This window comes from Gymnodraco acuticeps, unplaced genomic scaffold (genome assembly GCF_902827175.1).
Source record: "Gymnodraco acuticeps unplaced genomic scaffold, fGymAcu1.1, whole genome shotgun sequence".
Lineage (NCBI taxonomy): Eukaryota > Metazoa > Chordata > Actinopteri > Perciformes > Bathydraconidae > Gymnodraco > Gymnodraco acuticeps.
The window spans coordinates 2,068,336-2,082,637 of record NW_022991375.1 but is presented as its reverse complement, the minus strand read 5'-3'; the positions used below and the strand labels follow the sequence as shown (position 1 = coordinate 2,082,637).

The following is a 14,302-nucleotide window of genomic DNA, read 5'->3' as shown; positions in this document are numbered from 1 at the left end:
TTACTTCGTTGCTAGTTTACTTCATTGCTAGCAAGCATAGACAGTATCATTAGCCAGCATGGAATGTAGCATAAAATAGCACCATAGACATTAATCTCATAAATGTTTAAAGAAATAGTGGAGAAGAACCGGGGTTTTTTGCTTTGTATGTCGGGGGCGGGAGATTCATGTGATTGGTTGTTGGTCGCGAAATCCCCAAGCTTTCAGACACGCCCAGCTCCAAGATTTTCAAGATTTTTGAAAAGCTGCTGTGTGGACGTACTGAGTCGAAGGAATTTCCCCGCGATGTTCGAAATTATTGATATTTAACGGAACGGTATCGCTTTTTCTTTTTTAAACTGACGGTTCGAGATTACTAGTAGCCCAATATTTCATTGCACAACAGTTGTTGGGATGCTGTCACAGGCTCTTTAAGTTGTTCTGTATGTGTGTGCAAAATGACTGTTTGTTTGCCAAAAATGTCCTTGAAGCAAAAATAGTATAATGAATGCTGCACTTCTCCTGTCTGCCTGGCACATAACGGCTACAATAGGCTGTAGATGTGTTACATAAATCTAAATCTAGTAATCAAAAACATTATTAACAGCACTCCCCCACTTCTGATTTCTTTCTGCAAGGCTTCGTAAACATAACATAGGTTTTCTCCTCCTTGGACAGTAACAGCAGGTGTACTCTGTGTCCAGGGGCCTGCACTTGTTTCCATTGTCGAACTCTGTATAGATGTTCTGCTTTTCTAGTCTTAAGACATGACAGTTGTGGTGTTTTCTGCTCAGGCCATGCCCCTCAGTCGAATGGGCAGTCAACCTAACTGTCCCCGGCTATTATTCTGCACAGTGAGCATTAATTCTTCTGTGGCACTGCATTGTGAAGGGTGAGTGGTCAACTGGGCACAAGCACGAGTGGTGGAAAACAGTATAATCTATAATTTAATCCAACAGCAAGATAGCAGGCTAATGCTTTAACTAAACTGATACGTTACTTACTGTAACTGGTGCTTTCCAAGTACACCACACAAACAAAGGAATCAAAGATAAATAATATGATAAACCCTTGTCATGTAGTAATTTTATGTCAATGCTTCAAAGCAGCTATTTCTCCAGGTAAGTGCCTACGATTGAGTAACATTGATCGGTTACTCTCCCTCCGCAGATTGTAACATTAGAGTCGGAGCTAATGCAGCTGATGAAGCAGAACGGCATCCAGGTGAACAACAACAACAGCAACAGTGCTGAGAGGCTCGGCGCTCAGCAGAGCAGCCCCAACAGAGCGGCAGCAGCCAGAGGTGAGTATGGGAGGGGACCCCTACTCACTTCCAGGAGCATTATTATTATATAGATTTAAATTAATAGTTTGGGGAACTGTTCAGAGTGAGAATTAGGTAAAAAGATCAATACTACGCTCCTACCTGTCATAACACAAATTAAACATGTTATTTATTGAGCTTAGTCGGTCGGTTGATTTTTCACAACATATCAACAAAGTAATGCTAGCTGCTTCCCACTGTTCCCTAAATGTATGCTAAGCAAAGTTAACAGTCTCCTGGCTCTAGTTTCCTATTGAACGGCCAAACGTGTGAGATGTTCCCATATATCTCTTAGACAATTGATGTTTCCTAACATGCAGAACTATTTATTTAGGCTCTCAATTATTTTTATTTCATGTTTCTATCTGCTTCAGAGACTAAGAAGTATAGGTTTCAGTGAATACTTTGGTAGATATTTCAGAAAATGTTTTAGTAGGTTGTTTTCTAACCATGGCTAGGTGAAGGTCTAAATGGATTAATACATTTAGTGACCGGTCAAATAGGAGATAAATAGATCACCTGAACATCTCTATATAGTTTTGATACAATCTTAAATAAACTTCCCAGTTGCATAAAATAATTGACTAAGTACCAAGATGTATTTGTCTAAAACATAAGCCATGATGACGTATCCCATCAGCATTATGATGACCCTTTTTTCAGCCCCTGCAGTTTATTGACTTTCTTGCCCTCTGAAGGACATTTTAAAAAGATCAGCGTCTTGTGTGGCTCAGAAACACAAATGTAATACAATACAAACACACACACACACACACACACACACACACACACACACACACACACACACACACACACTGATGCTTGGATTTCCTACACACACATCCTCCTCCTCTGCTTTGAACTTCACACACGCTTCACCTCTGACCCTAGTTTCACCTCTGCAAACAAAAACAAACTTGTAATCCCTTTGAGCGCATCTGTCTGGTTTTGTTCTCCTCAAGTCTTTTTAAGCTCCGCCGACTTCATTTCAGCGAGCGCATCTGTCAGAGTGGAGTGTGCACAGACTATATCTGATACTGTACAGTGCAGACGGGATAAGAGAGTGATTGGATCTGCGCTAATCCGAGTGACGCATTCCATTATGCAATATTAACAAGGGGGGGGGGGGGGGGGAGACTGCTGGAACAGGATGTAAAGGAGAGAGTGAACATGTGGGAGGAGAAGACAGAAGCTGATGAAATGATTTCAGTTTTTGTCTCCTGACAGCGTCTCCCTGTGCACTCAGGAAATGAGCAGAAATATGATAATTGCCTGCCTAATTATTGGTGTTACTTTTGAGGGAGGACTTGATATTCTTACTGCATTGATGTATTTTTAATAGACTAATTCAGCCATGCTAAATGGAGTAATTCTTAATAAGACAACAGAAGAAAGAAAGGCACATAATTAAAGGACAAAGGCTTCTGGTGAACAAATGGATCAGACAGTGTGTTCTTTTTATGATGTCAAGTTAAATCACAGTTGGTTTGACTCTCTCTTTCCTTTGTGTGTGTGACTCTAGACCCCAGGGAGGGCTCTCCATACTCACCCAGCAAGAAGAAGAGCCTGAGAGTCCGAGACAGCATCAGCTCCACTGAAGGAGAGGTTGGTTTCAAAACACACACACCTGCACATTTTCCTTTTTCAGTGGCAAACAGATTTCTAATTGATTTTACAATATCAACCAGTGTGTGTTTTAGAATCAGGTTTATTGCCAAGGTTTACACACAAATGTGATTTGGTGTATAATGGTGCAGAGAGGAATAAAGTTGTACACATATTTATTTTTAACTACTTTAAAAACCATATAACATTTAAAAAGAAATGTTGCTATGAATACAAATATACTCATAATTAGGTATAATACAATTATGGCATATTACTTGTTAAGTGACATTAATAAATAATTACTACTCCTATTAGAATATTCTTAAAGTGATTGTCTTTAATTTACCACAGGGTGTGTGTGTGTGTGTGTGTGTGTGTGTGTGTGTGTGTGTGTGTGTGTGTGTGTGTGTGTGTGTGTGTGTGTGTGTGTGTGTGTGTGTGTGTGTGTGTGTGTGTGTGTGTGTGTGTGTGTGTGTGTGTGTGTGTGTGTGTGTGTGTGTGTGTGTGTGTGTGTGTGTGTGTGTGTGTGTGTGTGTGTGTGTGTGTGTGCGTGCGTGTGCATTAGCATATTTTCGTGTGTTTTCCCCCTGTCCATTCCGCTGTGCTCCTCTAATAGATTAATTGCTACGTGTTGCTCTGCAGCGCTAACTGAGTCTGTGGCGCTGTCACAACTCCTCGTCTCTCCCGGTGCGATTATAACAGCCACTGTGTCCTTCTGGATGAAAGGCTAACTTAACTCAGCAAGAGCAGCGATGAGTTCAGATTGGATGAACATCTTCAGATCAGACTTGGCAGGCAGTGTGAGGCTTCCAGGGGAAACCAGGGCGATGAATTAGAAATGGTGAAAGTATGTCAAGTGACTTCTTTCAGATTAGTCTGCAGCTTCGGATGTTCGGAACACTTTTCATTTGATTGCACTTTTTTCTTCTTGTTTTTGTGACCTCTTCTGAGCTCTCTTTCAGTATTTCCATTCATTTTCAATTCCAACCTTTTCTTTCTTTCCTCATCTGCCCTCATATCACATTTCCCCCTCCCTTCTCCTCCATTTGCTTCATCTTTATTTCTCTTTCCTCCCTTTACGTCTGTCTCCAGGTCTCAGAGGGGCATGGCAGTCCCGCCCACAGTCGATCTGGTTCGATTCGTAGTGTGGCTTCTTATGATGGAGGGGTCCTCAGAGACCCTGGCAGCGCAGAGAGCTCCCCCAGACGAACACTGCACCATCCGTCCACTGCAGGTCAGTGCTTACGTCATCCCATAATAAAATAATAATAAAAGATTGAATAGTCCCAAAAACATCTGTAATATATCTCATTTGTGATCTCAATGAGGGATGTTTGTGATCGCAGGTTCTCAGTCTCCTGCCATGTCAAGCCCCTCGCACGGTGTGGATGAAAACAGACAAGCAACAGATCCTGGGTAAGAGGACACACAGCAGAATTGTTTTTTTTTTTTTATCACATACCATTTAACTGATTCAATAGGAAACTATAGGTTACTTACGTAACCCCAGTTCTCAGAGTAACATGAAGTGAGATGTCTCACTATGGGATGCGCCTCATCGCGGAGCAAACAGAAGCATCAATCTCATTACGCCAATCCTGATTGGCTGGTGATCTTGACGTCAGCGTCAGGGAAATCACCCCCTATAAGTAGCTTGCGCCACGACGCATGCGCCATTCAAAATAAGCACCTCTTCTCGCTTCACCATAGCAAGGAGGGCCGTCTGGTGAGACATCTCACTTCATGTTACTCTGAGAACTGGGGTTACGTAAGTAACCTATAGTTCTCATTCATAACACTCCGTTCGATGTCTCACTATGGGAAATTGTAGCTCCCGTATTGCCAGACGAGCTTATCTCGAAAATCACCAAACCAACCAGAACTTAACAGGTAGAGCTCTGACTCAACCAGGTGCCCAGCACTGCTTGAGTCACACTGGGAGCAGAACATCCAGCCTGTTAGGAGGCAGACAAAAGTGAGCGGCGAGGACCAGCTCGCCGCTGCACCAATGTCTTTGATGGGAGACATCCTGGACAGAGTCCAGAATGCAGCCAAACCCTGAGTCGAAAGAGCTCGCGGACCCGAGGGTGCCTGCGAACTCTGACTCGTATGAGCCCCAAAGCAATTGCTTCCACAGACCAGTGGGAGAGCCGTTGCTTAGTAACAGGCTTGCCCTTGTAAGGGTTAGCCCAGGACACAGGGTTGGTCATTATGACAAAGCACCCTTGATCTGTCCCTGTACGTGCGTGAAGCACGGGCTGGACACGGCAAATCCGGCCGCTGTTCCCCGGAGGAATACAGTGGCGGGGAGGATGCCTCAATGTCAAATGTGGTACCCGAACCGACCGCCTTAAGATAAAGGCAGGGTTAGGCTTCAACCACACTCTGTCTGCCCTGGGGCAAACTGAGTGCATGAAAACTGTACAGATAGTGCATGAGTGCCACTGGCTCGCTTGGCAGCTGCCAGGGTCAGCGTCATGTCACACTGTATTTAGATTGTACCACTCACGGGCCAGGCCCATAGAGCCAAGCGCTCTGGGTGTGGGTGAAAGATCGCCCCCCCCGCTTGGGACAGTATGTCCCTGCGTAGTGGGAGCTGCCATGGCTGCCCGCACAGCAGCTGATATATCTCCGCTAGCCAGTACATAGCTGGCCAGTGCGGAGCTATCAGGATAAGTGTGTGGCGTTGCTCTCTCACTCTGGCCAGAGTTGGGGGTATCAGAGCCAGGGGTGGGAACGCGTACAGAAGGCCCGGGGGCCAATTGTGCGCGAGTGCATCCACGCCTAACGGTGCATTTAGATCGCGCATCGAAAAGAACAGCTGACACTGAGCGTTGTCTTTCGATGCGAACAGATCCACCGCGGCTCTGCCGTAACGCACCCACAGCTGGCTCACAATCCTTGGATGTAGAGTCCAGTCTGCATAAAGTGGTATACCTCTGGACAGTAGATCTGCCCCGAGGTTCATCACTCCCGGTACGTGCGTCGCTCTCAGAGAGAGGAGACGTCTCCCGCTCCATAGGATAAGTTTGCGCGCCAGTGTGTGTAACTGGAGAGAACGCAAACCCCCTTGGCGGTTAATATACGATATTGTGGTCGTATTGTCTGTCCTCACGAGGACGTGATGTCCCCTGAGGAAAGGCAGAAAGCGTTTTAGGGTGAGAAACACCGCTAAAAGCTCCAGGTAATTTATGTGTGCCCGCTGGAGGTCTCTGCTCCAGAGACCCCTCACCAGGCGACCTTCATAAATACCTCCCCAACCTGTCAGACATGCGTCCGTGGTGACCACATTCCGTGAAAGGACAGCACCCATAGGCACACCTCGTACTAGAAAAGTCGGGTGCAGCCAGTGGCGCAGTGCCATTACGCATTTCACAGTAACCATCACTCTCCGCGCGCCATGGCGCGCGGGGTTTAGTTTTAGGGCGGCCACCCAGCGCTGAAACTCCCTCATGTTTAAGCGTCCCAGTCGTACGACCAGGATGGCTGATGCCATGAGCCCCAGCAATCGTAGGCATGATCTGAAGAGAACATGTTTGCGCAGCTAGAAAAGAGCGAGACAAGCTCTGAAAGCTTTCACTCTATCCGCTGACAAGCGAGCTGAAAAGGGCACCGAGTTCAGGTGTAAACCCAGGAAGAGTATAGTCTGCGCGGGGCACAACATGCTCTTCTCTGTGTTTATTATGAAACCCAGGTTGAGCAGGTGCTTTACGAGGACATTTGTCTGCGTAACAGCCTCCTGCTCCGACTGTGCAAGAAGCAGCCAGTCGTCCAGGTAGGTCGCCAGGCGAATACCCTGTTGTCTTAACGGGGTTATCGCGGCTTCCGTACATCGTACAAACACCCTTGGACTGAGAGACAGACCAAAGGGGAGTACTCTGTATTCATAACAGATCCCCTGAAATGCGAATCTCAGATATTTCCTGTGTGGGTAATATACTGGGATGTGAAAATACGCATCTTTCAGGTCGACTGATGTGAACCAGTCGTCTTGTCGCACGAGCCGCAGCAGAGATGTGTGAGTGAGCATTCTGAACTTATATCTTCTTAGATATTTGTTCAGAGCCCTCAAATCAAGTATTGGCCGAATTCCGTTCCCTCCCCGTTTGGGAACGAGGAAGTACTTGGAATAGAAGCCGCCCTGACTCTGCTCTGCGGGTACAATAGATATAGCCCTCTTCTCTAGGAGAGAGAGAGAATCTCTTTCTCCAGAATATGGGCTGACTCTCCTCGGGCCTGCGAATGCAGAATGCCCGAGAAGCGAGGGGGGGTGACAGCGAATTGGAGTCTGTAGCCCCGTGTTACTGTCTTGAAAACCCAAGCAGATGATGTGAGCATCTTCCACTGCATGCTCCTTAGAGCCAGTGGAGATGTCACATCTCTTCCCCTCTGAGTCTCTATTTGTTGTGTTATGGGGCCCTCTAGTGTCTGAACACAGTGGTGCCCCTTTTCGACAATCCCCACCGACACTGCGCATGCGCATGACGGTGGTGCCTTCACAACCCCAGCCGGCACTGCGCATGCGCGTGGCGGTGGTGCTTTTAAAACCCCAGCCGGCACTGCGCATGCGCGTGACGGTGGTGCCTTCACAGACCCGCCTGTAATCCGCCTTTTGAGAGATGCCGTAGCTGCTCTCAGAAGGGGAACAGTTGACGGGCTGTTTATTGGTTTTATTGTTTTTCTTATAATTTTTTTGAGCTGCGCCCTCGGCCTGAAGCCTGGATGCGTCAGCGGCAAATGTTTTATGACAGAGGAACAAACAGATTTGTGACATGTGTTTTTGCGGACTTGAGGATGGTGTTGAGGCATCTCTCGAGGCGGCAGGAACACATTTAGAGCTGGGGAACCGTGGACTTCCAGCTCTGTCACGGAGGGGAGAAGGAGGGGCTGTCACGCCGCTCGCTTCTTCTTCCTCGCCTGTTGGCCGAAATTCTGGGTTGGCTGCGCCTGAGCTGCAGCCGGAACCGGAGATTTTCTGGGCTAGCTCGCCCTCGTCTCCAGCCTGGGCTGGGGACTCGGGGCGGGCTGCGACCTCTGCATTTTCGGTGTTTTAAACCGAGCAGGGTTCAAGGCAGCTTGGGCGAAGGACTGCTGCTGCGAAGGACTGCTGCTGCGAAGGCAGCGGCTGGACCCTTCGAGGGAGGCAGAGGTGGAGTGCCTCGTCCTCCCTCTTTTTCGACTCACACCTCCTTTGCATGGAAGCAAGAGCGGAGCCGAAAATTCCCTCGGGAACGATGGGCATATCCAGCACATCCTCCTTTTCCCGGTCTGGGAGGTTGGTGAGGTTGAGCCATCTCGCTCTTTCCTGCACCACCATGATCCCCATTGCCTTACCCGTGGCCTGGACGGCGCAGCGTTGGACACGGAGACAGATGTCTGTGACCGCTGCCATCTTGTCCAGAGTGGCTGCCCCCGGGTTACCCGACAGGTCCTCGCAGAGCTCCGCTTGGTAAGCGGTTAGCAGCGAGGCCACATTCAGGGCCCTGGCGGACAACGCTGCGGCTTTGTAGGACCGTTCAGTCATTGTCGACTGAAATCGGTCCGACTTTGCCGGCAGCGTGGGGTTCCTGCTTGGTGACGGGCCCATCCTCGGTAGGAGGTGGGCTGCTACCAGCGGTTCCATGGGCGGTATGTGGAGCAGGCCGAGCTTCTCCATTCCGTCACAGTCTAGGGAGGAGGCACCCTGGATTGGGACCTTGTTGCTGAAGGGCCGGTCTCTCCACGAGACCGACACCTCATCCAACATCTCCGGGAAGACCGGAAGGAGTTGCCTCTTTGTCCGCGCTGCTTGGGGAAAATGTTTCCCTTCGTAGCGGGACCTGGAGGTCTCCTTGGCCATTTCAGGCCACGGGATGTCGAGTCTGGCCGCAGCGCGTTTGCACACGGCCTGCAGGTCCATGCTCAGACAGGGCGAAGCTGGTGTGCTATCGTCTGGGAGAGCAGCCCTCGCTCCAGGCTTTGCAGCCTGAGCCGATGACATGAAGATGTCCTCTTCATGTTCATCCGACTCAGACAGGAGGAACACCGAGGCGTCCTCTTCGTCCTCGTCGTAGTTCAGCTCGAGGACATCCTCCGCGGGTGAGACCATGGTGAGGTCTAACCGGGAGCCCCAGCTCGGTAAAGCGTGGGGTCCCGTTCCCGCGTGTCTTGCCGTCACCGGGTCCCGGCCTGCCAGGGCGCGGGAATCCGGTTCTGCGGCCATCGCAGATACTGAGCCCCAGACCGACATGGAGAGGGGTTCACTCTCTGTGGCGGATGCCCCCGCGTCTTGACTGCCGGCTGGCAGGTCAGAGGACATGGGGGGGTCCTGTTCCGACAGGCTAGCTTGGCGTGCTAGCCTTCGGCGGAGGTTCTTTACGGTGAAGCGGACACAATGTCCGCACGAGCCGGGGTTGTCGATAGCGCCTCGGGCGTGTTCCAGCCCGAGGCAGGACGAGCAGACCTGGTGTGTGTCTGTGCCCGAGATCTTCAACCCGCAGCCGCAGAGTCGAGCCACCGAGTCCCTGACTCCTCTGGTGTGAGGGAGAGGGGCGTCCATCTTGTTCGCCTCGTGGCGTGGAGAGGACCCGCTCTCAACAGGTAGGTCGGGAGAAAAAGAGGTTACCACCCTGTCCTTAATCCGGAGAAAAGGACGGTGTGGGTCTTTTATTCCCGAAGAATACTGACTGGTGTGGCAGTATGCTCCTGTTAATCCTTTCCTCCTCCGTGGGGAAGAGAAAAGAAAAAACTTCCTCGCTACCGTGGTGTCGGTAGTGAGGGAGCAAGCTAACGCTAGCTTGAAAAAGTCAGACCTAGCTTTCTTTCCGGGGAAAGAGAGCGTCGAGGTCGATTTCAACAATAACTAGCGTTAGTAATTACCGTCTTCCTGCGAAGCAGAAGGAGTAGCCGGCGAGCGCCCGTCGACCGAAATGGTTATTTGGGTTCAGTCTGTGGACCGTTAAGCTTGTCCGGCTACCATAGAGATGTGCTCTGAAGCGAGAAGAGGTGTTTGAATGGCGCATGCGTCGTGGCGCAAGCTACTTATAGGGGGTGATTTCCCTGACGCTGACGTCAAGATCACCAGCCAATCAGGATTGGCGTAATGAGATTGATGCTTCTGTTTGCTCCGCGATGAGGCGCATCCCATAGTGAGACATCGAACGGAGTGTTATGAATGAGAACAGCTGATTCATTTTTCACGATTATTTGGGGCCAACATTCCTTATTTATCCCAATAAAGCATATATAGTAGGGATGTAACGATATATCGCGATATCGCGGTAAATAAATGTGTCAATACCGTCGTGAGACTGACAAAATCTACCGCGATTTAAAAAAAAAAAAATTAAATATATATATTTTTTATAATAAAAAAAAAAAAAACTTTATTTAACCAGATGGTCCCATTGAGATCATCAATCTCTTGTTCAAGGGAGACCTGTCCAACTTGGCAGCAAGTAGGTTACAACATGAACATAAAAAAACTTCTTGGCAAAAACTGTATTGTTTTTGAAGTGGTGGAGAGACAATGCACAGTTTTACCCACTGCTGTCACCCATGGCCAAAGCATATCTCTCTGTCCCAGCAACATCAGTGCCAAGCAAGAGAGTTTTTTCCACAGCAGGGGATATTGTAAACGCCCAAACATCCCAGCTTCTACCTCAAAATGTGGACATGCTCATATTCCTAAAAGATAACCTTGATGATGCTGAGTGAGTGAGTTAGTGAGTTAGAGTTGAGTTACTTGAAAAACTAAAGTGAAACATGATGTATTCTATTGCAGGGTCTGATTATTATATTGTTGACACTTTAAAATACTACTATCCTACTAAAATGCTGTACAAATCAGATTTTGTATTCAATATCGCGATAAATATCGTACCGTGGACTTTTTATCGCGATATTATCGTACCGTCAATTATTTAAAAGGAAAGGATATGATGAGAAAGCTACCATTGATGGGATAATAAAACTAAAAGATGTATGAAATAATTACAACCATTTTTAACCAAAATAATTAACTTTCTAATTACATTTCTAGTTTTTAATTAAAGTATTATAAGAAACTAAATTGACATCGTACTGGAAATATGTGTAACTGTTGAAAATGACATATTCTTTAAGAGTGAAGAAGGAATTAAGTTTTGATATGGTACTTAATACTACATTGCTAGTTTGCTAACTGTAAACTGTATATGATTTACTATTACGACAAAGATCCCAGAGCATCACCTGAACAGGTCAATAATAACACCATCAGAGTTCTACTGTTTTCTTTGTTATGGTCCTGGCATTAAATTACATATTGTGGGTCAATGACGAGCAGAACATCTGGATATTTGTTGTTATATCTCAATGAGTCCAGCTCCAGAAACTCTTAATGAATATGTGGTACAGTAATCATCTTGACTCACTTTTATTTGATTGCCCTCCCTCTCAGCTCCACAGAGCCGTCAGCAGAGGACAGTCCAGGAAAACTCACGGCTAAGGTACATGAGGTTTGGTTATTTCACATTTGGCAAATAATGATTCACTTCACAGATACTGTCCTTTAATATAACTATATATATTTACATACAATAAGTTTGAAGTTTTTATGCTATGACATTTAGCTTTGATGTGTTGTGTTATTTCTGTTGGACAGAACTACCTTACATGGCCCCACTTCTTCTCCTATTCATATTACTTGGTATTGTATTATTTTGTGTTTTCCTTAATTGTACCTCAATCCACTGAAAGGGAAATGAGTTGGTACAGGTAAACAGGGTTAAATTAGATAATAAAGGGAATTAATGCTATGCAAAAATACTTGATTTCATTGTTAATAGCAAGATAATCACTGAATAATCCTAAATATTTTTAATAATCAATGACTTTCGCTACATAACAATCTTCTGAATGGTCTATTTTGAAGTATTAAAATCAGTTTCCTAGTGTTGCCCTTACAAATAATTTGTTTCATAACTCATCTTCAATAAGCTACATGTCCTACTGATGCAATAAGATTAAAGTCATTAACATGGACATCCTTTGCCGTGTAGGAACTTGCATGAAAACAGTTTCTAATCCTGTGTAATATCACATGTGGTTACCCAAGGATTCAAACGGAGATTATTTTTTGATACTGCACTAACCAAATCCATTTCTCTCTCCAAGGACATGCTCTGAGCTTGATATGGATAAATCAATGCAGAATGTTTTCGCATTAGTAGTTATGTGGAGCTTTTAAGTGAGGATTCAGCCCGGAGAGCTAAAGGTCTGAACCTGGAGGATTAGTTTCGCTTTCACCACAGACAGTACTGATATTCAGAGAACTCCATAAAGCTACAGTTTTAGCTGAATGTAAGAAGCTTTAGACCAGTGGTCCCCAAAAAAAGTAACAAAAGAAAGAAAAATAAAATAAAAATAATAATGTTTGAAAAATAAGTTTTTAGATGTAAACCTATCATCCACCACCCCGTTAGCAGGTGCCACTTGATTGACGTATATTTGTTAATAATACATTAACCGTGCTTTACGTGAACCCTATGTGATCTTGGGCTTAAAAAGGTTGGTGACCACTGCTTTAGACTTTAGACTCAAAATGTTGCAAAAAGAAAAACCGTTACATTCCAGGAAAACAAACTTATGTATTAACTTTTTCTCCTCCCAATTGTCCATATTTCTCAGTAGCAGCAGCGGCTTGTCGCTGCGTGTTTTAGCACAATCATAATACTGTCCTGTAATTCAACAAATGTCCACACTCTGGCACACTCACAAGGACGCAGGACAAAACACTATCACATTCACAGTTGATGGAATATCTTAAAATGAGATGTCTGCATAACATCTCAGGGTCTTTCAAACTGCTTAGATGCATTAGTCAAATGTACTTCCATTGTCTTTATAATTTATGGAATGTCAAATATTAGGAAGAAACACATCAATCTTTCTGCTCAGAGGAAATGTCTTCTTGCTCCTGATTCACTCTCTCCTCTTCCACTCTTTAAGAAATAGAAATAGAGACACACTCCCTCTAATCAACTAAATTCAGCCTCAGTGCCAGTTGGCTCACGAGTCTTATGAGTGTGTTGTTGATTTCTCAGGGCCCCGCTCTGAATGATGATCTGAGCGCCAGCAGCAGCAGCTCGGTGGAGATCAGCGGCCTGCTGAGTGAAGCCAAGATGTCGGGACGCTCACACACACTGATGCTCTCCTCAGATGAGGTACACATACTCAAATATTTTCTTTTTTATTGAAGGTTGTGGAAGGGGATGCAATGCAATATCAAAAATGTTTAAACAAATAATTTACCTGAGCTTGATTCAACCACATCAAAGTTGATTGCTGTAGTTCAAGCCATACTTTTATACCAATGTTTAAAACCCGATATCTCTGTTGTTTTTAATGCTGCCACATTCAGAGTCTGGATATGATAGATGATGAGGTGAGACCTGTGCTTTACTGCATGCTTGTGTTCATGTGTCTGTTCAGTGTATGACATTTGTCTGTTTTTCATACCCACACATCATTCATGGTGTTTATCAAAGAGTAATATATGTTGCTAAAGAAAATAGTTGCTTGTTGGGATGTTCATGTGTCCTTTCTTCTGAACTCATTATAAATGACCACTGTGAAAAAGAGACACTGTTCATAGTTAAATCTTGCATGTTAGAGATGTAAACAGATGCTTTTTCCTCTCTGTTCCTGTCTGTCTCTCTTGCTGTTCAGATCCTGGACGAGGCACAGTTTTCGAAGCAGTATCAGTGGCAGAACAGCAGCATCGCAGAGTGGACCCCCCAGCAAGTGGCCCGCTGGCTCATGGGCCTCAACTTGGAACAACACATCCCAGAATTCACTGCCAAAAACATTGATGGAGAGCAGCTGCTGCAGCTGGAGAGTCCTGAGCTTAAGGTATGTTAAAGGTGGTTATACAAACATAGTACAGCCAATGTGAACAGCAAATAGCAGTGTACTGTAGCTATTCCAAAAATATGTTCGGTGAGTTCAGAAACATAGTTTGTCCTAAAGAGACATGTGACATGTTATTCAACTATAAAATGATATTAAAAAACAAAATGCACGCAATGGTCAACTTAAATGCCTTCAAAGTATAAAGGAAAATACAGTTTTCAGCATTTGTAAATAAGTAATTAGCGCTTTAAATGATGACGCTTCAGCCCTAGATTTTCCTCAGGGTTTAGTAGTATGTTTTTCTCTTCCTAGTAGTTTATCTTTGGCGATGTTGTAAAATTAATACAAATATAAGTACATACTTATGCATACATGCGTACATACTTCCATCCATCCATCCATCCATCTTCTCCCGCTTATCCGTGGTCGGGTCGCGGGGGTAGCAGTTCCAGCAGAGAGCCCCAAACTTTCTTTTCCCTGGCGACATTAACCAGCTCTGACTGGGGGATCCCAAGGCGC

General features: G+C 45.8%; 1 protein-coding gene across 3 annotated transcripts in view; it reads left to right on the top strand.

Moving 5' to 3' along the window:
• Positions 1 to 14,302, top strand: part of ppp1r9a (protein phosphatase 1, regulatory subunit 9A) — a 62,057-nt gene that overhangs the window by 44,880 nt on the left and 2,875 nt on the right. For 2 of the 3 annotated variants that reach the window (XM_034241145.1, XM_034241144.1), the window contains 8 exons: positions 1,150 to 1,282; positions 2,826 to 2,908; positions 4,004 to 4,145; positions 4,258 to 4,327; positions 11,331 to 11,379; positions 12,976 to 13,095; positions 13,293 to 13,316; positions 13,601 to 13,783. In XM_034241145.1, the coding sequence (XP_034097036.1) occupies positions 1,150 to 1,282; positions 2,826 to 2,908; positions 4,004 to 4,145; positions 4,258 to 4,327; positions 11,331 to 11,379; positions 12,976 to 13,095; positions 13,293 to 13,316; positions 13,601 to 13,783 (804 nt within the window). The remainder of the gene's footprint in view (positions 1 to 1,149; positions 1,283 to 2,825; positions 2,909 to 4,003; positions 4,146 to 4,257; positions 4,328 to 11,330; positions 11,380 to 12,975; positions 13,096 to 13,292; positions 13,317 to 13,600; positions 13,784 to 14,302) is intronic. The other variant, XM_034241146.1, reaches the window with a different exon arrangement.